Consider the following 25,080-nt stretch of genomic DNA (forward strand, 5'->3'; position numbering starts at 1 on the left):
GATAAGGAATGGGGCAGAGTTTAAGAAGGGCTAAGTTCTGGGACCTGAGGGAGCTGACAGCTGACCACCAGTTCCAATAATCTGGAAGCAGAGAGATTATCAGTGGCGCAATTGGAGCCTTTGCACCAGTGCCCAGACTCTCAGTTTTTAAAAAAGAGAGAGAGAGAGAGAGAGAGAGAGAGAGGAGTTGGTCTCCTAGGAAGAAAATTACAGAACATTTTGAAGTAATGTTTTGTACCCGCTTCTTACTCAGGGTGTAACCTCTGCTTGCTTCTCAGATCATTCTGAACTTTACATCCATGGATCTGTACCGAAGTCGGCTGTGCTGGTATGACTACGTAGAGGTGAGAGACGGATTCTGGAGGAAGGCCAACCTGCGAGGTAACCATTGGGAATATATTGGTGGCCAAGCCATGGCGTGTAGCTAGGCCATATGGAGGCCTATATCTTGCCGTTGGAAGACGTTTCCATGTCCAACTTGTCTGACATCCTGTGAAATATTCACTAACTGACCTTCCAGTTTATAATGCCAGGTTGATGCTTGGTTTGATTTGTATTTCACAGCTCAGGGGAAGGCCTTAGGCGGTTTAATGTTTGGGGGCATAATTTCTTTCCTCTTTGCAGTGCAGAGAGAAATATTAGAAACTCCACTCAGGCAGGGGCAAGGGAACAAAACACGAACTCTTTGAACGTTTCCTTTTCTCCCTGTGTACTTACATACTTGTGTAGCACCCAATATGCTCACTTGTGATGAGTAATTGTACTTCCCTTAGAATCATTATCAGCTCATTCGTCACTGGCCGTATCTGGGGCCCTTTGGAGAGTGTGTTAAGTTCAATCAAGGATGAATACAAAGCACTGCACTTTGTTCCTTCTTTACCTGAGAGCAGTTTTACTCTGCTGTAAAGGACTACCTGGTTACAAGAACTGTAGTTTGGGCAGACTATTTTAAAATGATGGAGGCAGATATGTGTTGGTGGTCTGTGATTAATAAAGTAGCCAGTTTGCTCGCAGCAAAGGCCCTTAGATCAGATGGGGCTGCACTTTGTCATTTAGAAGGGAACTTCATCTTGATCTAAAGGCAGCATTTGATGTAAAATCTGTTCCTTTCCTGGGCAATCTGCCCAGTGGTGTAACTGTTCACCAGAAGTGTGTCTAATTTACATTATAAACGGGCATGACTTTAACAACCAAACCTCTGTTTCTATTATGGGCAGATATAAGACTCCTTTAGAATCCATTTTCTTCTGCATTTCCACTGTTTTCCAGCTCTTCAATCCTTTCTTGTACGATTTCATATTCACAATAAATTATGCAATTAAAGTTACATATATGTGTATATAAGCTTTTATACTTTTTCTGTTTTTCTTCTGCTTCCAAGATCCAAGTTATCAAAGAATTTTACACATTTGGCAATGGGTTGGGAATAGAGGTTAGGGCTGGGTAGCTAATCTTCCTTTAATGATTTTTTTTTCCATTTCTGATGTGTCAACATACTTTATCTCTTTATTTCCTGCTCTACTCACCTTGTGGCATGTGCATGCTTCATGTTTTATTGTGTTTTTAATATTTTGTTGGGAGCTGCCCAGAGTGGCTGGGCAGCCCAGTCAGATGGGCTGCATATAAATCATAAAATTGTTATTATTAAAGTTTATAAGGAGTATACGTGACCATACAAGAAATGGTATGGCAACAGAGGTGCAAGTGACATACCCAAGGAAGCCTGTGGTTTTTCTCCAGGTAGGTTTTGTGGGAACAAACTACCAGAGCCCATCTACTCTACGGACAGCCGCCTCTGGATAGAATTCAGCAGTAGCAGCAACTGGGTGGGAAAAGGATTCTTTGCTGTTTATGAAGGTATTGTCTTCTCTTCTTCAACCTGGCAGAGTCAGGGGAGGGAGGGGTAGAGGTTAAATTTGGGAAGAGAGCCGGGGAAGAGCTAGAAAAAACCTAGAAACCAGAATGATATTTTTCCTAGGTTTGGAAATCTGAGAAAGTGTCATGGTACTATTTCACAGAAGGAAAACTGGTGTTGCTCAGAGAAACACACACAAATATCCTAAATGACACAGCACAAACAGCACAAATAAACAAAACATGAGCAAAACAGACACACACACACACACACACACACAACCACATGAAAGCGGGTGACTTCTGTGCCAACTTATAAAGACCTGCTGAAAACTTCTTTATTCCTCCAAGTCTATGCAGGCAAGAATACCCATCCCAGAACGATTTGTTGATGCTTGCTTTTAGCTTTTTTGCTTTTAAATTGTTTTCTTTTATGCTTTTATTGTATGCTTTTTATCTTTTTAATGTAAACCATTTTGATATATTTTGTGATTTAGCGATAAACAAAAAGACTGCACAACTCAAAAAATCAGCAAAACAAAAAGAAGTAGGGAAAACACACAAAAGCAGGTGGGCAAAGTACATATCCACACCTAAAAAAGGAGGAGGAAAACCAACAAGACATCTCCCACCAAACAAGAAGGCAGTAAAATCTCTCTCACACACACAGCCAAAAAAGAAAAAGAGAAAAGGCACCTGCCCCTTGCCTCCCTGTCCCCCAAACCCACCCGGCAGCAGGAGGCTCCCTTTGGACATTCTGGTGGGTTTCAGTGGGAGGTTGCTAGACAAAGCGCGGGGCCAAGAGCCAGTCTGGGAAAGGGAGAGGAGAGGCTGGGGGGCTGGAGGCCTACACTTTACTTTCCAACCAGTCCTGCGTTACTCTTTTTTTTTTAAGGTTTGAATTTAAAAATCAGGAGGAACAGGAACCAAGTGCAGTTCCTGGGTGCCCCATATGGGGGGCCGCAGATTTAAATAAATCTTGTCAAGTTTTCTACCCACCAAGGAAAGCAGCTTGCACAGTCCATCTCCCCAACTCAACTTTTGGTTGGTCTCTGTGTGGCATTCATAGGGGAAAATTCTTTTGTTGCATTAAAGGCAGCCAGGTGGGCTTTCCCTGCATTAGCTGGTGGTGAGCTTCTTGCTCTGGAGTGTCATTCCCAGAGGTTCCCTTTCCAAGAAATGGGATCCATTTCTCATACCTTCATGTTCTACTTCCAGCCATCTGTGGGGGAGATGTGAAGAAAGACAGTGGGCACATCCAGTCTCCCAACTATCCTGATGACTACCGGCCCAATAAATTGTGTGTTTGGAAGATTATCGTCTCTGAAGGATACCACGTGGGGCTTTCTTTCCTGTCATTTGAGGTACCAAAGGCATTGCCACAAGCAACTACCAGCATCTGGGTTGCCTTCCCAGTAGATCACCAGTGCTATACTGTACCATAAGAAAGGACCTGCAGTTCTCCCATTCCCCAAGACTCTCAGTGTGTGTGTGTGTGTGTGTTTGCTTGCTTGCTTGCTTGCTTGTTTGTTTGTTTCATATGCATGTTTTTAAAAATGCAGATAGCGTCTGCTGGGGTGTATGTGTGTGATAATAATCATAGTTGCCAGCAGGTAGGGAAAGGAAATTTCACCCTGTCTTCTACTGTTGTGGTCCTGATGAAAATGGTTCCCTTTAATCAGCCCCCCCCCCCCCGAGCTGCTATTTGCATTTTTTAAAATTATGTGCATGTTAAGTGCCAAGACAACTTTGATGCCATGTCTGCTACAGCCTTTAGCGCAGGGGTCAGCAAAGTTACTGCGTTTAGGAACCCCTGCTTTAGCCTTTTCTAGGATCTCAGTGCCTGAGTTCCATCCACATTTGAAAGCAACATGAGTCAACAGGCTAGGATCCGGAAAACCAAAACCTCATTCCTGTCACATTCTCAGCTTGGGCCCACGCAGAGCTTATTTGCACAGTCACAAAAAGCACATGGGACTGTACCTCTCAAGACTGCAAGGTGGGGTGGGTCACATGTTTCACTGTTTTTCTATTTATTTATTTTTCAAATGCCCTACACACATAAAAGTAGCATATCATGGAATCCTTATCCCTTCTGGGTCTAGACATGGCAACCTAGGCATTCTACCCACCGACTACTTACTTGCTCACTCACAGTTACTCATTATTGTTACTTCTTACCTCATGGCAGCAGCATAGAAGGCGTGTGGAGCGAGAGAAGGGCAGCCTGCACCCTCAGGACTTAAAATCTACATTAGGCTGGACAAGCAGAGAAGCAGGACAGGAAGGATGGGCAATGGTGGAATCTACATACATATAAAAAACACTGTGAAAATGCTTTATTAAACAACTTTTTTGGGGGGGAAATATTGAATTTGCCATAGCTCACCATCGCCACCTAGTGGTCACATTTGTATAATGCACTTAAAGCATTTTATTTGCAGCTGTATAGCTGAGTCCAATGAGTAGCAGAGATAGAGTAAGACAGGGTCCAGTGACGGTGAAAGAATGAGTAAGGCTGTCAAGGTGGGTTGTTTGAAGTGGACCTTTGCACCATGAGGGGAGAGCAAGTGTCCCTTCCGAGTTTGGGAATCTGTTATTCTTTCTGGAGGGCTTGTGGATCTGCCCACCACCACCGCTTGTGACTGAGACGACCTGCAAGAGTCAACTCTGGCAGCCCCATGCACTGTGTATCCTGGCTAAGACTGCATGAAATGTTCCCTAATCCTGCATTTCCCCCTCATTCCCGCAGATTGAGCGACATGATAGCTGTGCTTACGACTACCTGGAGATCCGGGATGGTAACACAGAGACAGGCAATCTGATAGGGAGGTACTGCGGTTACGATAAGCCCGATGACATTAAGAGCACCTCCAACAAGTTGTGGATGAAGTTTGTGTCAGATGGGTCCATCAACAAGGCTGGCTTTGCTGTCAGTTTCTTCAAAGGTACCCCCGGTCCTTCCCCTAGGAAGCAATGGTGTTGTACACCAGCATCAGTTTTCTGTGGGATGGGGAGCAGATTTCTATGGGCTGAGCATCTGTGCTTATTCAGCTGAAAAAAGGCACATAACCATGCCACTTTCTATGTGCTTGTTTGGATCTAAAGGATCAGCTTGTTCAGCCCTCTGATCTTAAAGCAAAGTGCTCCTGAAGATTCACACCCGTTCACATGCTGCAGCCGACGTCTTACATAGCCTCCCCCAACCTGGTGCCTCCTGGATGTTTTGGAGTGCAACTTGCATTAGCCCCACATCGGAAGGGCACCCGGCTGGGAAGGCTGACCTTGCATTTTGCTGGGAAGGCATTCCATGTGGTTGGTGTGTTCCTGTTCTGGCAACGAGGAGGCAGGCTTCACACAGGAAAATGTGCATTTTGCTGAGCTGAGGAAACCAGCACCCTCTGACTTCCAGAAGCTGTTACTTTCCTGCCTCCACAGACAATTTTTTGTATGTATTTATGTAAAGCATTTTTAAATGCCATATTAAATCAAAAGACTACCAAGACTTCTCATCTTCCTTCCTTTCTTCTTTGCAGGACTGTTAGTTTAGTTTCTCTCTCTCTCTCTCTCTCTCTCTCTCGTCTTGATAGCTGCCTCTTTGAGGGCACGATATGAAAAAGAAGCAAGGTAGAAACTCCTCCTGGAGTTTAAGAGAGGAACAGAATTAGAAGGAGAGATGCAGTGCAGGGGGTTGGACTAGGTGGCACTCTGGGTCCCTTCCAACCCTACAGTTGTTAGGTTCTTTGACCCCAAAGTGGGCACCAAATAGACACCCATCACCCTGGGACTTCTCTGCTGTTGTCTCCCTAGAAGTGGACGAGTGCTCCAGGCCCAACAATGGAGGCTGTGAGCAGCGCTGCGTCAACACTCTGGGCAGCTACAAGTGCGCCTGTGACCCTGGCTATGAGTTGGCCCCAGACAAGCGCCGGTGTGAGGGTGAGTATCAGAGGAGTGGGACCTCTCCGCCACAGAGGGCCTCCTTTTCCTAGTTGATGCTACGAGGGCACGGCGGAAATCATTTTATTGAAGAATTTATGCACTGCTTCTCTTTAACATAAAAATGACTTACAAACAGCCAAAGTAACTACTGAATTAAAACAATAAAAACCACTTATTTTACCGTAGCCCCAAACAGCAGCAACTGACTGTTCAATATTAGCCCTTATTGTGTTGGTTACCTAGAAGTGCAAAAATAATTCATGTTGGCCTACAGCCTTCTGAAACAGCCAGGCCTTCGCTAAGGAGTAAAGTGTTGGGAACTGGCATAACCTCTGCAGGGAGTGAATTTCACAGAGTCAGTGCCACTACCCAGTGAACTGTGCTCCTAGCAGATGACCTGCAAACTTCATATTAGAATGGCATTCAGAGGAGGCCTCAGATGTTGGACAGAACAATTGCAAGATCCCATATGAAAGAAGGCAGTCCTTAAATATATATATACCGTATTTTTCGCCCTATAGAACACACTTTTCCCCCTCCAAAAATAAAGGGGAAATCTGTGTGCGTCCTCTGGGGCGAATGCAGGCTTTCGCTGAAGCATGGAGAGCGAGAGGGGTCGGCAAGCCCGCGGGGATAGCAGCCTGTTTGCCCGGAGCGCGGGGCACGCCAAAGCAGAGCGCCCCGCGCTTCGGGCAGATATCCGCAGCCTGCTTGCCCGGAGCATGGGGCGCGCCGAAGCAGAGCGCCCCACACTTCGGGCAGATATCCGCGGCTGGGGGGGTGGGAATAAAATTTTTTTCCTTTATTTCCCCCCCCAAAAAACTAGGTGTGTCCTATGGGCCAGTGCGTCCTATAGGGCGAAAAATACGGTAGGTCCCAAATCGATTAAGGCAGGAGGTTGATTGCACACCCTTTGTAGTACAACAGAGTTCCACACAGTGCCCACAGGGTGATAGCTTGGGATGTGAGAGCCATATGCCCATCATGATTGACCTGTTGGGTTTTCTGTCTTGCAGCTGCCTGTGGCGGATTCCTCACCAAACTTAATGGCTCCATCACAAGCCCTGGATGGCCAAAGGAATACCCGCCCAACAAGAACTGCATCTGGCAGCTGGTGGCACCCACCCAGTACCGTATATCCTTGCAGTTTGACTTCTTTGAGACAGAGGGCAATGATGTGAGTGCCTGGCTTTAAGCAGAACTTCCTTCACTAACCCTTTGGAGTGTCACACCCCTTAGGAGGGTATCCAGCTACCTTGCATCCCCTGGGATTAGGAAGTGAAGAGCCTCTGCGCCACTTTCTGAGGGTCAGAGGTGAGGTGTATTCTGACACCCCCCCCCCGTGGTAAATTATTCTGCAACCTTGGAGCAGCCACCCAAAAGGCCCTGATCCATGCTGCAGTTGGTACCTGAGTTAGTATTTCAGGGGGGGGTATTGAGAAGGAATGAGTGGCAGGGGTGGAGGGGGAAGGGCAGAATGTGGATAGAGAGAAACATTTCTCCCTGTCCCCTAATAATAGAACTCAGGGTCACCCAGTGAAACTGATTAACACTAGAATCAGTATCGACAAAATATTATTCAGAAAACACATAAGTAAATTGACTTTACTGCCTGGAGTTGTGGTGATGGCTGCTGTGTTAGATGGTTTTGAAAGAGGATTAGAGGAGTTTATGGAGGAGGAAAGGTCTTTGGGGGGCCTATCAGCCATAATGGTTAGGTGAACCTCCTTGTTCAGAGAAAGGAAACACAGAATGTCAACTGCCGGGGGTGCAATCGCATGGAAGGTCTGCTGTCCTCATGCCCTGTTGGTGAGCTGCCCAGAAGAATGTAGCTATCAGTGGGAAACAGGATTCTGACCCGGATGCAGCCAGGGATCTTCTTAGATTCTTATAAAGAAAATATTGTTGTGTCCTTTTGTTCTCTACAGATATAAATGCACAAGGGGGGGAGCCCTTCTCATCCTTCCACCCCTAAACAATGTAAAACATCCCTGTACCAAGGGAAGATGGTGCGTGGACATCAAAGGCTGTCTTTCTGTGCTTGGGGCTGGAGGGAGCATATTTTAACCTCAGGTGTCAAAATACTGTGGGCTGCATAGAAGATCCGCAGACTCTTTCCTCTGGCCTCTCGCCCACCTTCCGTAACTCTGGGGAATCACCTGTTTCTGCCTTTCCCGCAGGTCTGCAAGTATGACTTTGTAGAAGTGCGCAGCGGCCTCACTTCTGAGGCCAAACTACACGGCAAGTTTTGTGGGGCAGAAAAGCCTGATGTGATCACCTCCCAGTACAACAACATGCGCATTGAGTTCAAGTCCGACAACACTGTCTCCAAGAAGGGTTTCAAAGCTCATTTCTTCTCAGGTAGAGCCGCTTGGTGCACTCAAGGCATGGATATCTTTTGGCTGCTTCCCCTCATTCCAGCAACTAACCCCTTTTATACACTTACCTGTGCTTAGAGGGTGCAGTCCCTGATCTCTCCCCACAGGAGCACTCTGGGGTTCTTTAAAGGATTGCTCTGCACTTAGCTCTGTTGGCAGACCCCCCTGGAAGGAACTCACCAGGAATAGTGTTCACCCCCCACTCTTGAACTGGGTGTGAATCTTCCTTGGTCCTAGGAGACTTAATGTTCCACTTTGCACCAGCTGAGGATAGGATGACCTGCCCCCAGTGCATACTGAGTCCCTTAAGAACTCCACATTTCAGAAATCTGTATTTTAAACCAGCAAAGTATTCTGTCTACACAGTGAGGTATTCAACTTCTTTTCAGGCACACAAACATGAGTCTTGCCTAACCATCCTGATTCCTTTTTTCCCTTCTCTCTTGGGCACTGCATAGACATGGCCAGATGGTGCCGTTCCTCTTCTTTGCGTGTATACTTCCAGAGCATTGAATTAGGAGGGAGTTAACATACCCTGTAAGTTGTCAGTCAGAATACCATGACTGCTATACTCCCAGTAATTAAAAGGTCTACTGGTTTCCTTAGGCACCCATGGTTGCTGAAGCCCTGTTAGCGTCATGTGAGGTGCTATTCCCTTGTCCCGTGCAGCAGGTGAGTCTGTTTGACTATGGAGCCATGTCTCCTGTGTCTAACAGTAGCCATGATTTCTGCTCCTCTTTACAGAGGAGATTGATTCTTGCACGAATCTTGTTGTCAGAAGATCCCTTCAGAGCAAGAGAAAGCAAAATTGCTGAATTCATGTTCCTCTGCTGAAGGGCCATTAAGACACCCATTTTTCATGCAGCCCCAGTGGTGTAACCTCTTCTCAGACCTTCTACCCACAAGGAATTAGAGCGTGTGAGTGGGGATGCATGCATGGATCTGCCCCTCTATCACCCATCTATGGGGAGGGCATCCTGTGCTCATTCCAATGGTGTGGAATCCTGATTGTCTATGGTTCTACATCATGCAGGAGCCTATTTAGTTCTTCCTTTAAAACATCTGCTGGCTGCGAAATCAACAATGCCCCCTGGGGCAGTTCACACAGAGTCAGGCAATATACATTGAAAACATTGAAAGCCATCACTTCAGACTTCAGCCTGAAAACCAGCACAAGCAACACAGCAGCATTTTAAATCCAGATGCAGAATTAATCTGTTCCATGGGGGGAAACATAGTTCTAAAAGGTCTGGGAGAATGAATGAAAAGGTCTTTGCCCAATGCAGAAAGGTTATTCATGTAGGCTCTGGGCATCCCATAACTGGAGCACCCCTGCCAAATGACCCACCTAACTCATGGAGGTGACCGGATGGGGGGGGGGAGTGTGGAGGTTGGAGTGCTCTTTCCTGTGTGCATATTCCATGTGTGTATAATACCTGAAGAGGGTTATAATTGCCAGCACACCAGTAGTTTCCTTCACACTTGGGGCAGACCTAAAGAAGACTTGGCACCGAGAGCAGGCTGGGCTCATGTTCTCCAGCATCCTGCACCTGCTCTCGTTCAGCCTCATTGAGGCTTCTTGTGCTAGTCTTTCTATAATTGTTACATGCAGAGGAGAGGCCACCACTGTGGTCAGGCTCTTTCCTTTCTTAATTGCTCCTCATTCATACCAAGTGTAATCGGGCTCCCACACGATCCCGGCCTGTGTCATCTCACATTAAACTGCTGGGACCATACATTCCAGTCCCCATTGACATGAATGGAAGTTCAGCTGAATTTGCTTTGCAGGAAACTCCCTTTGTGGTGCTGATGGGGGATTTTCTGCTGGTGCAAATAGCAGGTTCAGAGGAAGAATTTTCTTCAGGTCCACAACAGGGGAGGAAGCAGTTAAACTCCCCCTCCATGCCTGCTCTTAGCCCCTTAATTTATCACCCCCCCCATGTGCCCAATGCAAATTGAATTTGTAAAATACAGCGCCTCGGACACAAAGATGCATTTAACATCCCATGTAGTTTGGCCCATCCAGATGTTCTCTCATGTGTGTGGAAATGTGTTTTTTTGTCTTGGCCTGAACACAATTAGCCTTAGCCTCAATCCTATGGATGGCCCATTGACATCATATGTTGCTACAAAGACTGAGCTAATGTGTCTTTGCTGCCTTTATCTGTGAAAGCCCTTGCAAAGTGGTTAAATTACAGTATAAAGCAGGAAAAGAGCAGAGTTGCGGGGGTGGGGGGGGAGGAGAGGTTGTGGGAATATATTGTAATTCCCAGGGCTGATACTGCCAAGTGCAGCCCTTTTTAAAGTCCCCTTAACTCAGATACTGCCTTTTATGCTGGTATTTAATAAAAATTCTCTTGAAACAGATGTAGCCTCCAACATGGAATTTGGTTTAAAAAGCCCTAATTTTCTCACGATACTTGTACCACTGCTGAATTTATGTCCCTGTCTATATTTTTGCTCATCTTTATACAGTCTGCAACTAGCAAGGACGTTTAGGATATTCTGCTTCTCAAACAAAATGCATTTGTCAGGTACAGAAACTAAGCCATTTGCAGGACTTTATGACTGACAAACTCTGGCACAGTGTTTTGAGGAAAACATTGCCTTGAAAAGGAACTGGTGGTGAGGGAGAGATTTATTGGTGATAGTTGCTTTGTTGTCAGTCTGCAGCTTCTGACAGCTATTCTTCAAATATGTTTTCTTATTTGGAGTGAAGTGCTTCTTACTAAATTGCATTGTTTTTGCTAAAATTGACTTCTGGCTATCTGATGTGCACTTAATTACATCAGATTAAAGAGGCATCGGTTTCCCTTTCTAAGCATTTATCGTGAGCCATCCTTGTTAGCTATCTGAGTTGCTGGTTAATGGGAGATGCAGGCAGTAGCTACAGTTGTGCTCAGGTGAGCTTTTTAAAATTCCCATAGATTCCATAGGGTCAATCTATAACTAAATGCATGATGCCAGTCTATGTAAAATGGGAACAGTCAGATGTGAGTTCAGTATCCTTATCCTGAACAGAGTGACTTTGAGATAAGTCTGACAGGACCATATTCAGTGCTCATTCTGCTCAGAGCAGACCCATTGCCATTAATTAATCTAAGTTAGTCATGTCCATTAACTTCCATGGGTCTGTGCTGAGCAGGGCTAGCACTGAATACAGCCCAGTGCAACTGCCTTCCTGTGAAGTGTGTGTGAGAGAAGTGCAGCCAGCAAGAAGCTTTGCCAGATGCAGATGGTCGGCTGCCCTGACCTTACAGAAGCTGGTGTTGTTCTACCTGATTTTACATACTTCTTAAATATGCACGCTGGGGGAAGAGCTGGTTGCCTGCTGCAACAGCAGTCAAGGCCAAGCCTCTCTCGATCACAGCTTTGTCATGGTTCGTGGCCAAGCCCTTCTTCGGTCCCCTCAGGAGCATTCTAGCACCATTTCTCACTGGAAACCCAGTTGGCTTCCCTTGCTGCGCACGTCCCACAAAGCCAGGAACTGCTTGGACATCTTAGGGCTCATCCCTGCTTCCACTTCTCCAATGCTGAGAAAGCTCAGGTCCAAGCAGTTTCCCCTTCACCTTCCCTTTCCCAGAGAAAAGCTGCTCTTTAGCTCTAAATCCAAGCAGAAATCATTCCTGAGGAAAGCTGAGCTGCTGTTTGCTCCATCTGGGTGTAGAAAAGTGAAGAAGTGTAGAAAAGCCCTTAATCTGCCACATCCATCGGGTTCCATCTGGTGCCTTCTCCAGCTTGTACTCTCCTGATCCCTAGAAGGCACAAATTCCACAGTGGGAAGCCCTGACCTAAATGCTGCTCTTCATTTCAGCCTTGACTTGGAGCCAAATCCAAAGTTGGTCATTTCTTGAATGACAGACAGAGCTTTCCATTTTCACATTGAGCCAACTTGCCTTCTTTAAGGCACTGCATCCTCTAGCATTGCTCTTTTCAATTTTTAACACTCACCAGGCGTATGAACTCTGCAAGTTCACTGCTTTTCCTGCCTGTACTATGCTGTCTGTGTGCTCTGCTTGACCTTTTACCAACTCCACTCTCAGCTATGACACACTTGGCTGTGGGGTTGCACGCCCTTCTTCTGACCACATCCCAAGGCAACGTGGCTTTTGCTCTGCTTGATGGCAGCTTCTCTGTTTCTCCACTTGCTTTGACAAACCCTGATATAGGATAGACAGTGGGGAGCCAACACCCCTTTTTCTGGACTAGTTAGGCATTGTTGTCAATCCATCCTGAAGATTGTTTGCCTTTTTGCAGGAATGATCTGTCTGATGTATGCAGCATATAAGATGGGGCAAGACCCCCCCAAAACACACAGAGATTCTAGAGGAGAATGTAGAATGTAGCCAGACCACTGCTGGCTCAGAGAAGGCAGAGGATGTTGGGAAACCATTACCTGCTTATGTTGTCTTGTGTTCCATGTTGTCTTGTTACTTTCATGTCAGTGCGACAAAATAATCTCTGGTTTCTGAGCAACTTTTATCTTGACACTTTCAAAAACAGGCCGCCCCAGCTGGCATAATCAGCAAAAGCTTCAGCAATGTCACAGGAAAGAGATGGCAGGGAAACAAAAGCCGCATAAACTCTCAACGGCTTATTAAAGGCCTCTATGTATGCAGATGGACCAATGCACTCTCCCCCCCCCCCGCCATGGGAGACGACCTGTTTTGCATGCAGGAAGTCCCGGGTTCAGTTCTGGAGTCTTTGGCCAACAAGGTCTCAGCCAGCAGGGCTATGAGAGATTTCTGCCCAAGGCTTTGGAATGATGCTCCCAGTCGCTGGCTATAAGGCCTCTCCACATCACCTGATGAGCATCAAGCAGAGCCCTTGCGTGGGATCAAAGTCTAGGCAATAACTTCGTCAGTTTAAATTATCTTATTAAATTATCATTGTTTAATTCCTGGATAAACCTTTGAGGATATCTGCAGCTTTTGTTCTTCTGTGAAACCCTTGAGGGTGGTGGATCCTGAACGGTTTGCTTTTGCATCATTATGCCAGTACATAGGTACCTGGTTATTTGCTGCAAAGGATTTGGTTCTGGGGAGCAATCCCTTTCAAGACGGTGCTTGTCTCTATAACAGAAGTTGGGTGTATGAGTATTCCTTAAGTCATGTGTGAAGTAAGATGGGCTTCACCATGTGCATGTATGGCCTATTCCCTAAATCTGGGTAGAGCCACACAAACATTTACCAAGTGGTAATTTAGCACAGAGTGTATGTAACCATTTGGTTTCTTTGTACCTTCCAAATGATAGAAGGAAGTTTACCAAATGTCAGATGTGGTAAAAAAAAATTGTCTCATTCCAACTCTCCGTCTATAAAAGTCAGGTGAAAGCCAATGAAAGGTTTGTGCTTCCTTCTTCCCTCTCCTGGATTCCGGTCCCTATCAGTGCACCCTGTTTGCCACCCCAGCTTAGAAATACCCCCCCCCCAGTTCTGGGCAAGGCATTCTACAGCCTCCACGTATGGCATCAGATGAGCCCAGCTTCTAAAGAAGATGGCTTGGCCACTTTGTTTGTGAAGGGTGCTCTCTTGCTCTTAGCTAGGGAACATTCAACTAGATAAAAAATCATTTGAGTTGGTTTTGGGGTATGGTATGTTTGAATTACTTTTTTAAAAACAAAAGCAAGGCATGTTTCACCCAGCAATCAAGAAGCCAGGAACCATCCCAGAATAAAACCCAGCCAACAAGACTTCAGAGGCAGCAGGGTGAGTACCTTGTTATCTTCCTCTTCCTTATGGTTCAAGGGAACTCACCTGAGCAGAGGCCTTATTGACTGTTTATATATAGGAACTTTTGACACTGTTAAGATGAATGTTTTTAGCCTTCTTAATCTGTGTACTATCATGTCCCTAACAGGCCTTGCAAATGAAACACAAATGAATGTTGGAGGTATTTGTTACTGACTCAAGATCTGCTGGTAAAGGAATGTGCAAGCTTCCAAGTAGCACTGAATTCTAAAGCAAAAATCACAACGATAAAGTAGTCCTGGGAAACCTTTGCCCACCAGCCTGTGCCATCATGCCATAGCCCCTGCAATCTGCCTTCAAAGTGATCCCAATCAGAACAATCTGGCCATGCAGATTGTCTAGAGAAAGCAAAACTGGTTACAAATACAGATTTTATCCCGTTCTCATCAGATTGTGTGTCACAGTACTGCCAGCTCATCACCAGAACATCAGCGAACATTATTAACTATTGTTAAGTTGTGGCTTTTGTTTTCTGCCAAGGAGCTCAAAGCAATGTTTTGCTTTACAACAACCCTGGGAAGTAGCCTGAACTGAGAAGTGGCAATGTTCAGTGCAGCGGGGATATCTCAGAGTCCACCTGGAACCTTGTTGAACATAAATCTTGGATTGCCAGGTCCCTGCTGGGCAGTGCGCTTAGAGCATATCTGTATCCCCACGACTCGGTTCCCACAGACATTCAGTCATTTATTTCATTTCACTTTAAATTTGTATACCGCCTTACTCTCTTACTATTCACAAGGCAGTTTACAAGCTGAAGAAACAACAAAATAGACAGCAATGTTCACACACCTAATAACAACCTGACCCAATGCAAAAAAGTCACAATAGCTTTAAAATAAACAACATATAAAATAAAGCAATATTCGTGAATATTGGGGCAAAGCATCAATCCATTAAAATGTAGTAGTAAACAGTATAATTAAATATCAGCAAATAAGAATTAAACAGTTTACACTTCTCCGTTACAATAAAGAATTACTAAACAATAATCAATAAAAAATAATGTCAAGTCACAATGCATAAAATATCACAAAACATACAACACCATGTAAGAGGATCAAATTGAGAAACAAGGGCACACAACTGCATTATTTTTTTAAGAAATATCCCTGAACTCCTCTTCTCTCTCCCTAGCGGCTTCTGCTGTCCTCCAGTCGTGGTCTGGGAGGGGCTCCTCAGGCGGGGGGGGGGGGCAAAGCAGTTGGGAAAAGCCATTGCTTGGTGGACAGCAATCTCCACAAGCTGCACCCCATTCATGCTGCCATTTGCAGACTCCAGTGAGGGAAAGTTGTGCAAAGCCCCCTCAATGGGCATCCTTGTCTTCCGAGTATTGCTCTGGATGTGCATTATGCCACCACATCAGGAGGGTGAGTAACAGGCAGACTTTGTTTGTTGAAGTGTTGTTAGAGCTGAGAAATGCCTTTTGAAGATAACAAAAGCCATCAGTGAACATCAGCCTTTTCCTGCCTCACAAGTTCTGTGTAGCTCGAAAGCTTGCAAAGTTAAACCTAAAAGGTATCAGTCTAATATAAAATATAATAGTCATACTTATTTTTTATTATTATTATTATTATCACTTACTATGTTGGGTGAGCTCTTCAACAGTTCTCTGCATGAAGGAAGAGATTCCTTTAAACCTATGATTTGAAAACCCCAGAGCTGCGCAGCGTGTTCCTCTGCTAGGTGCTTTCCGGTTCCCTGGGCTCCTGTGAACGGGGCCTGTGCCTTGCAGCTTTGACTTTCAGCTGGTGGGTCATTCATAGCACACAACCGGGGCACACACAGGTGGTGCAAGGGGAACAGTCAGCATTTTCTGGTTTTGCTTTTTTAGAAAGAAAAGGAAGAGGGAGAGGGAGAGGTGAGAGGCACGAGGGAGCAAGAAGACAACAACTCTTTTTATATGCAATACTTAAATTCTGTTGGGGTTGGCCATTGTTCAGGCAGAAGACAAAGCAGAGAAGAGGCATATGCAAGGCAGCTGAGCATTCTGGGTAATGTAGGCTTATAGTCACATGACACAAAAAAAAGATTGAATCAAGAACTAGTTAAAGCCACTTGTGTGAAACCGTCAGGAAAGAAGGAGAGGAGACAGAGTGACAATAATAGATTAAATGCAGCTCCATCTCTCACTTTGGGATAAAAGAGGGATCTTTAAGCAGAAAGGTAAATGCCAGCAGCAGAAACTCCGTGGAAAATCAATAACACTCAAAACCTGCTACACTTTTAGCTGTTGTTTTTCATTTTGCAGTTTTTGTCTTTGCCTTTATTTATTTATTTATTTATTTGCTTTCTTGCTTGCTTGCTTGTAATAACCATAAAGAAAATTACACAAAATCACGTTCATATATCGTATAAGTACATCAGTATACATATTTAAATATATAGGCAGCTTTTTAACATTAGCTCAGAACCATCATTTAAGCTCAACAAACCCCAGGCATTGGTTAGCTTTGATTTCATGTTAAAATATACATTTTAAGATTCTCTTGGTTTTTATCTCTTCCAACTATATATAAGGGTTTCATCTTTTCAGCATGCCTTGCGCCAGGGTGCCCACTTGCTCCCCACATTGGAGGGGTGCATCATGTGACACCTGCTCCCACGCTGGGGGGGGGGGGAATGGGGAGTGCAGAGCTGGGATCCACGCTGGGCCTCCTTCTCCCTGCGGCAAGTGCCAGGAGGGGGCAAGGATGCTATATTTTATCTATAATTGTTAGCCACCTTGACAACAAATATTTATGCTGAATGTGCAGAAAATGTAAATAGGGAAGTACATTTTTTTCTTGCTTCTACAAAGACCAAAGATGCAAGACTTGCAAAGCTATAAACCAATTCCTGCCCTTCTGTCTCTTCTCACACAGGTCACAGTAGCACACCTTCAGGTGCCCAGCAGCAGGATGAAACCTCCGTTGGATTCCTTTTCCAAAACTGTCTCAAGCCCCATTATTTGTCACTTGTCCTAGTGATGTAGCTCAAACAACCTAGAGTAACTGAAGAATAGCTCTCTAAAAGCCATTTTAATGTTCTCCTCAAGCTCTCTAGGACCCTGGCGTAGCAAAACCTTGTAGGGAATGCAGGAAAAAAACTACTTGGTGTTTCAGCTCCTCTAGCAAATACACATTTGTGCGCATGCCCTTCTTGTGGGGAAAATTACCCTTCTCAGCACAGTGGGTTGTGTCTGGAGCTGAATAAAGTGTAGACCACTGAGTCCACTTGAGGAATTGTAGAATCCTAGAACAGTAGTGTCAGAAGGACCCTGAGGACCATCTAACCCAAGGCCTGGTTAGCATGAGAATGAATCCCTCTGCCTTTAGAGCACACACCTCAGCAAGAGGACAAGATCACCAGAGTGATGGCAGGCGGTAAGAAAGCAATCCTAGGGTGCTTCTGCCGACCAAGGAATACATGGGCAGCTGGAAGTGCTGCAGGTACCTGGTGCTTCTCTGACGATTCAAAATGAAGTCTTGTGGTGTGTGGTGTAGTGGTTAAGAGCGGTAGTCTTGTAATCTGGGGAACCGGGTTCGCTTCCCCACTCCTCCACCTGCAGCTGCTGGGTGACCTTGGGCCAGTCACACTTCTCTGAAGTCTCTCAGCCCCACTCACCTCACAGAGTGTTTGTTGTGGGGGAGGAAGGAAAGGAGATTGTGAGCCGCTTTGAGACTCCTTCAGGTAGTGATAAAGCGGTATGATCCTGATCCTGAATGGGGCAACTGTGCCCCTGAAGGACCAGGTGCACAGCCTGGGAGTCATTTTGGACTCACAGCTGTCCATGGAGGTGCAGGTCAATTCTGTGTCCAGGGTAGCTGTTTACCAGCACCACCTGGTACGCAGGCTGAAACCATCCCTGCCTGGAGACTGTGTCGCCAGAGTGGTGCATGCTCTAGTTATCTCCCGCTTGGACTACTGAAATGCGCTCTATGTGGGGCTACCTTTGAAGGTGACCCAGAAACTGTGTACAACTAATCCAGAATGCGGCAGCTAGACTGGTGACTGGGAGTGGCAGCTGAGACCATATTACACCAGTCCTTAAAGACCTACATTGGCTCCCAGTATGTTTCCGAGCACAATTCAAAGTGTTGGTGCTGACCTTTAAAGCCCTAAATGGCCTCGGTTCAGTATACCTGAAGGAGCATCTTCACCCCCATCATTCAGCCTGGACATTGAGGTCCAGCACCGAGGGCCTTCTGGCTGTTCCCTCATTGCAAGAAGTGAGGTTACAGGGAACCAGGCAGAGGGCCTTCTCAGTAGTGGCGTCCGCCCTGTGGAACGCCCTCCCATCAGATGTCAAAGAAATAAACAACTATCCGACTTTTAGAAGACATCTGAAGGCAGCCCTGTTTAAGGAAGTTTTTAATGTTTGAGGTTTTATTCTGTTTTCAATGTTCTGTTGAAAGCCGCCCAGAGTGGCTGGGGAAACCTGGCCAGATGGGTGGGGTATAAATAATAAAATTATTATTATTTAGGCAGATGTAAAACAGTGATATTTGTCAACAGGTATCCAAACAGCCTTTAGAGTCAGAGGCCATTACATGTTAGCATAATGCAGCTCTGCTTAAATTGTTGTTTGATGTATCTGTTTTGGTAGAGCTTTTGTGTTTGTGATTCAGAAATGCACGCAACCTCAGGCTTAGGCTTGTGTGCTTTAGTGCTCTGGGATCTGTGTGCACAGTTTAAGGTTTAAAGGTACGCAAGTGCCACCTTGTGTTCTTTACTATACCAGAGGTTCCAACACTGCCAGGTCAGTGTCATTTCAAGTTAGACATCTCCATGGATGGCCTTCTGGTGTAAGAAGTTGCAGAGTTCCAGTAGACCCTGTTCCAAATCAGAAACAGGTAAAGGAGCAATTAGGCTGCATCAACTCTTTTCCTGGGATGTGTCCTGAGGAAAGCTAGTGCAGTTGGAGCCCAGAGGGAGTAATCACTTCCAGCTTTCCTAGTGAGGAAGCAAATTTCTCTTTAAAGAGGAACATTAGGTCTTCTTGCCTCTCCCCACAAAGGCCCACCTGCCAAAGACGCAGCAGCAGAACTGCCCAAGAAAAGAAAGGAATTATATATATCTCTTTCTCTGAGAAAAACGAGAGGATGGTGTGAATGTGTATACACCTGAGATGCATTGGATCAGAGTACCAGGCAAAAAAAGTGGGAAGGGACAGAACACGACAACTAAGTGGACAGGATTGGTGTGAGCAGCAGAATTGTCCCAGCCCTCTGCCTGCGTGAGACCAAAGGTGGCCTGAAAGCAGAGAGAGAAAGGGAGGCAGTTGCAACTGGCTTGCTTAATTTGCTTGCTATGCCAGAGTTCTAGCAGCACATCTGTAGCCAACATTTTGGCTTTTAAGTTCTTGCTCTTTTTTTGTTTTAGTTCTAAGCAGGGTAGAGAAGCCAAATCAAGTGGGGGAGAGGTATTTTTAACCCTTCCCACAGCACTCTTTTCATAACCCAAATTCAAACTGCTGTTTGCTCCAAAGGGAAAAAACGTGCAGGTACATTACGTTTCTCCTTTATGGAGCATCAGCAATCCTCCTCTGGCTTGCACCTTCCTGAGCCTCCTGCCAATGCTGCTTCCTGCAGTCTGGCAGTGAGCCATTTTGGGGGGCTTTGATTTTGGGCCCTGGAAATCTCAGTTCTCTTTGTGCTGTTAGATTATGATGCCACAGTTTGGCATACCCAGAATTTCTGCTGATTTAACAGGGTAGGATCTTAATCATCTTCCAAGGATGTTTCTTGAGCTGTGGGTAGCATCCTTCCCAGGTCTCCACCTTGTCTCTACTGCAAACAGGTACACCAAAGTTGTATTGATAGCCATCACTTGAAGCTCGGCTGAAGGTCCTGGAACTGTGCTTTAGGTTGAATCAGCTTATTAGACCCCTCTGCCTTCAACCAGACTGCAGTGCCTCTTCTTGATGCAGTCTCTCTCTTTCCTGTAGCTGTGTCCCTCTCTGTATCTTAGCTGCTTCTTAATTTGGCTGTTTGTGGTATGCACTGTAAGAGTATGGCCTCTCACTGCATGCCCCTCCAACTGATGATTTAAAAGTAACATTATTTTTTCCCACCTCAGCCCATTCCCTTGTACTTCCTCTCATCTTTTCTCCCTCTCTCATTTCAGAAAAGAACCAGCTACCGAAAATGCGTCCTCCAGGCTTGAAATTTCGCCTGAAGAAGCGCACACAAGCCCCATACTGAACTTGGCTGCCCTTCCATTTGTTTCTCAGGAACTCCACAGCACCTCCAAAGGAATGGGTTCATCAGTATTCCTCATGTTCCCCAAGACAGGGAGAACCCCCCCTCCTCTGTTCTACCCTAAGCTTGGAGGTTTTGCCATCAAGAAAACAGCCCTAGTCGTTGCCCCAACAGAACTCCCCAAATCCTTTCTTGACTGAACTGATTGCTGGTGCTTTTAACATTCACTGTTGTTTTTCGATTTCTCTGGTTTGTCATTGACCAGCTGACCTTGTTTTTGCCTTTTTATTGTGTCTGTGACATTTTCCATTGATAAGTAAAGAGGGGCACCATGTCCTGGTCTCTTTCCTGCATCTCCTTGTTGTCCATGTGTCTGTTTTTCTTCTTGCTCATCTGTTCAGTAAGCAGGTAATGGTTATGCCCATTTGTTATGTGCTGTGTAGCATCATCTGTACATAGAGGGTAGTCTTGGCTAGGATTATGGACTCTGGCACCATCCATTTTACTCTTCACATACTGTGGAACCCTGATTTGTGCTGCTGAGAGACTTAATTGGGGCTGTCCTGCCAATCTGGGTGCTGCTGAGCATCAGAGTAGCTTGGTGCTTTGGTAGTTTCTTTCTGCATTCTGAGAACGGGCAGGGGAGGTGCTGGAGTCGAATGGCTCCGTCGGAAGAACAGTCACTAACCTAGCCTAACATAAACCAAGGAAGAGGCAAGCAGTGGCATGAAAAGTCCAGTTTATTCAGTCAGCAGACTCAAGTGGAAAAGCTTTTGTTGGACTATAGGCAGTTCCTGAAGGCCCCTCTCTGCACATTTCTCTGGGAGAAGGCGGGACAAAACTGCTCTTGACATGCTGCTTCATTGGGAGGGGGCACTTCCATTACTTGAGGACTGCTACCACCCAGGAATAGCTCTACTGTTTTATTCTGCTGATTGCATAAACTGGCCCAAAGTGTCATTGTGTTTTGTTCTCCCTTGTTCAGGGAGGACTCAAATCATGTGGTAAACCATAGAATTTATGAAGGACTTAATCTTGCTGAAATCATGCCATGGGCTCACTGACACTGGAAGTTGCCAGTTTTCAAATTAATTCAGCTGATCTAGATGCCACTTTGTCTACAATAACTGTGTTGGTCAGTAGGGGGCAGCTGCTAAGCAAGTGACGCTTCTTTCCTAGACAAAGATGAATGCTCGAAGGATAATGGTGGATGCCAGCACGAGTGCCTGAACACTTTTGGCAGCTACGAGTGCCAGTGCCGCAGCGGCTTTGTGCTGCACGACAACAAGCATGACTGCAAAGAAGGTGCGTTACATGGTTTTCTTGGTGAAAAGGGTTCCCCTTGTGGATCTCCCAGTGCCAATGCCAAAATCCTTGTCTGAAAATCCATAGGCATAAAAGATTGGTTGGGTCCAGCGATGCAAGATAGATGCCCTCCACCTGTGTAATATGTGCCAGCTATTGACCACTTTCTTAACATGTTTTGCATACAGAGGACCCCAGCTTCAATCCCTGGCCCCATCCCCAGGAAGAGGGAGCAGGGGATAGGAAAGATCTTTTTCTGCCTAGGAAGCGGGAGAGTTGCTGCCAGTTTAGAATAGGCAAGACTGGGCTAGATGAAGCAGGGGCATAGGGCAGCCCCCTGCATCCCATGGAACTAGGGGTGTCCATGGGCAAGGGAAGATATGGGGCCAGGGTCAGGTTTTTGTAGTAGTATTTAATGCCGGGGTAGAGAGCCTGTGGCTTTGCAGATGATGTTGGACTACAGGTCCCCTGAACCCTGGTCCTGCTGGCTGATGCTGATGGGAGTGGGAGCAGGAACAACATCTGGAATGTCACAGGTTCCCCATCCTTGCTTTGAATGTAGGGGTGGGGAACTTGTAGCCTGCACACATCAAGAGGCCCTAGAGCATAGGTCACAATTTCCCCCTGTGAGGCACCCATGTGTCCCACCTCTGATGTCATATGTGATATCAGATGTGGGGCAGCTGAAAATGGGCTGCTGTGGAACAATTTGAAGCCTTAAAAGTGCCTCTTCTCAGGGCCAGTTTACTTATTGGTGCTGGCAGCAGGCCTGCCCCAATTAGCTGCACAAGGGAGTTCCACTTCAGGAACTTGGTAGCACAGCACATCCCAGCGGACTTCCTGTAGGCAGCCAACAGCTGATGGGCACCTACAGCAAGCTGGCTGGGATCTGCATTGGCAGCAAGCCCAAGAATCCGCAGTGCAAATGCTCCTCCTCTGTAGGTGCAACTCCAGCTGTGTCCGCCAATAAGTATTTTTTGTTTTGCCATTGTGACATCGGGTGATTGGCAGGAGGGAGTCTGCATCCACCCATCAAAATGGCCTGCAGAGGGTTAGGGAGGCCAATATTTGGCCCATGGGTTGGATCCTGTTCTCCTACCCTGCTTTAATGCAATGTACTGTTACACACATCCCAGATCCCAGGCTTGATTGTTTCACTGCTTTCTGAAGAACTAGTCTGGCAAATGTACTGTGCTTGCTCTCACTTGAAAGTTATTGGGGGCACTAGAATTTCTGTGGTTCAGCAGAGAAGGTGCCAGACTTGATTTGGAAGATCAAGAATCAGATCTGTTTTGTGCTGTAGATTCACAGGGGTGGGTAGGCCACTGTCCCTTCGGTGTGGTTCATCATGCTGTGCTCTTTATGGAAGAAACTGCCCCTGAACTGTCATCTCAAGGGGGAAAACTCCATGGATATCAATATTGGATTGTTTGGTGGTTTCTGGTGCTCTGGCAGTAGCATTAATGCAAACGTGTGTTTTTTAACAATTTGCTACTTTGGAGGAGCTTGGTGGGGTAGCATAGTGGCTGCAGGCTGGACTGGCTCATCAAGTGTGTTCTTCCAGGACAACAGTTGCACTTTCTCCCCAAGAAACCTAGAGGGTGGGGAACAGAGGATCCATCTGCTGTTACAAACTTGGTGGCATCTAAGGAGAGTTCTGGGCAGGCATGAATGAGACCAGAAAGAGCTTTATTTAGGGGAGGATGAGCAGAGGAGAAATGAGTGAGAGAAAAGCAGAAGAATTGATTGTGGTGGAATCTGGGTGGGAAGTGAGTATTTAGCAGGTAAATTCAAAGGGAATTTGTTTGGGCAGGTTTCTTTGTGGTGGGGTGTAAATTAACTGAAGGGAGATGGATAGTACATTGTGGCTCAGTCTCCCCACCTTTTCCTTGGGCAAGTCCAGCACTCTTGGTTCCAGCCAAACGCCATGGGAAACTAACATATGCCCTTGCATATGATCTTCAGAGGTACGCTACCTATAAACGCAAGCATTCAATTTATTTATCATGGCTGATGGGTTAATGGGTGGAACTAGAATGAAGCCGGGTGGAGGAGCTGTGGGTGGGTGTTGCTGAGGGGAGAGACGTGGTAGACTTGTAGCAATGGGGGTATGAATTACCCTTCTCAGTTCTTGGCCCTAAGTGGGGATAGACTGTGACCTATTCCACAGGATTGTGGAGGGGCAAAGACAGAAGTTAAATGCACTTTGCATGTTTAAAATGCTATATAATATTTTAGGCAGTGTTAATGTGCCCATTGGACTATCCATAACATTATATCTAATTCCCAGGGAGGCCGAAAATCTCCATGGTTTAAAGCACAAGCTTTTCATACAGAAGGTTGCAGGTACAGTCCCTGCTAACCTCAGTTAAAAGGAAAGAGATTAGCTGAAAGGGGAAAACCTCTGCCTAAAACAGCTGCTGCCTGTCTGGTATAGGCAATACAAGACTAGATAGAGAAATATTCTGATAGATTAGTAAGGGTCCTTCCTATTTTCTCTGTGGCCATTTCATCAACAACTGTCTGTAGTGACCTTGTATGTGGTGGATAAAGAAAGATGGAATGGAAATAGAAAGTAGACTTCATGGCATCTGTCTGTTTACTGAGTCCCACTTCTTACAGCTGGCTGTGATCACAAGATGACTTCCATCACTGCAACCATCACCAGCCCAAACTGGCCTGATAAATACCCAAGCAAGAAGGAATGCACCTGGGCAATAACAACTACGCCAGGACACCGTGTCAAACTGGTAACTGAGCAGGAGAGAAGAGTGTTAGAAGGAAAAACAAGGCATAGATCAACAGGATTTCAAACTGCATTTAGACTGGCAGTCCTCTAACTCACCAGGAACAGAGGCGGGCAAATAAGGGGTCAGGTGGGGAGTCCCTTACCATAAATAACAACAGGTTGTTTTCACAGAATTTTTGTGGCAGGAAGGGTGGTTCTTTGCTGATGATTAAAAAAAACAAGAACCCTGAAACATCACCTCTGGAGACGACAATCTTTGTTATTTGTATGCCACTCCATAATACAAATGTCTCTGGGCTGCTTTCAGTAAAAAGCAATGCGCATGTGAAATAAAACATACAAACATAAAACTAAAAACTTTAGTCCTCCAGGTGAACTGGCTCATCAAAGTGAAGCTTCTTGGGATTCAGCACCTGGCAGCCGTAGTGTCAATACTAAGCCTTGAGAGTCATGATCTGGGTTTCCAGTTGGAAACCGCCAAGGCAAGAGGGTATGAATGAATGTATGTCTGTATGACAAAGCAATGTCTTGTCGTGTGAGGCCAGGCAGTCTGATGTGGCCTGTGGCCACCATCCCCTCCGCAGAGCAGGTCTTCATTAAAGCCACGCGATGCACTTTGCCACCCACTGTCTTTGTAAGCAAGTTTCCTATTTCAGACCATCAGGGAGCTGGATATCGAAGGCCACCAGGAATGCACTTATGATCACCTGGAAGTTTACAATGGGAAAGACGCCAAAGCTCCTGTCCTGGGCCGGTTTTGTGGGTCTAAAGAACCAGACCCCATTATCTCTTCTAGCAACAGGATGTTCCTCAGGTTCTTTTCAGATAATTCCGTCCAAAGAAAAGGCTTTGAGGCAACCTACACATCAGGTAACGCCCCACACTGGTTCGTTGCCAAAGATGGGTGGTCTTAAGCAGTGCTGTTT

The 25,080-nt window shown here is 45.9% G+C and overlaps 1 protein-coding gene across 3 annotated transcripts in view; it reads left to right on the forward strand.

The window, feature by feature from the left end:
* Positions 1-25,080, forward strand: part of BMP1 (bone morphogenetic protein 1) — a 151,833-nt gene that overhangs the window by 119,825 nt on the left and 6,928 nt on the right. For 2 of the 3 annotated variants that reach the window (XM_083480377.1, XM_083480378.1), the window contains exons 9-18: positions 279-381; positions 1,741-1,857; positions 3,073-3,218; positions 4,607-4,802; positions 5,665-5,790; positions 6,810-6,970; positions 7,974-8,154; positions 21,280-21,405; positions 24,028-24,155; positions 24,811-25,024. In XM_083480377.1, coding sequence (XP_083336503.1) covers positions 279-381; positions 1,741-1,857; positions 3,073-3,218; positions 4,607-4,802; positions 5,665-5,790; positions 6,810-6,970; positions 7,974-8,154; positions 21,280-21,405; positions 24,028-24,155; positions 24,811-25,024 — 1,498 coding nt within the window. Of the gene's footprint in view, positions 1-278; positions 382-1,740; positions 1,858-3,072; positions 3,219-4,606; positions 4,803-5,664; positions 5,791-6,809; positions 6,971-7,973; positions 8,155-20,026; positions 21,406-24,027; positions 24,156-24,810; positions 25,025-25,080 lie in introns of all 3 variants that reach the window. The other variant, XR_014520206.1, reaches the window with a different exon arrangement.

The sequence above is a fragment of the Podarcis liolepis genome, assembly GCF_965112155.1.
Source record: "Podarcis liolepis genome assembly, chromosome: 16".
NCBI lineage: Eukaryota > Metazoa > Chordata > Lepidosauria > Squamata > Lacertidae > Podarcis > Podarcis liolepis.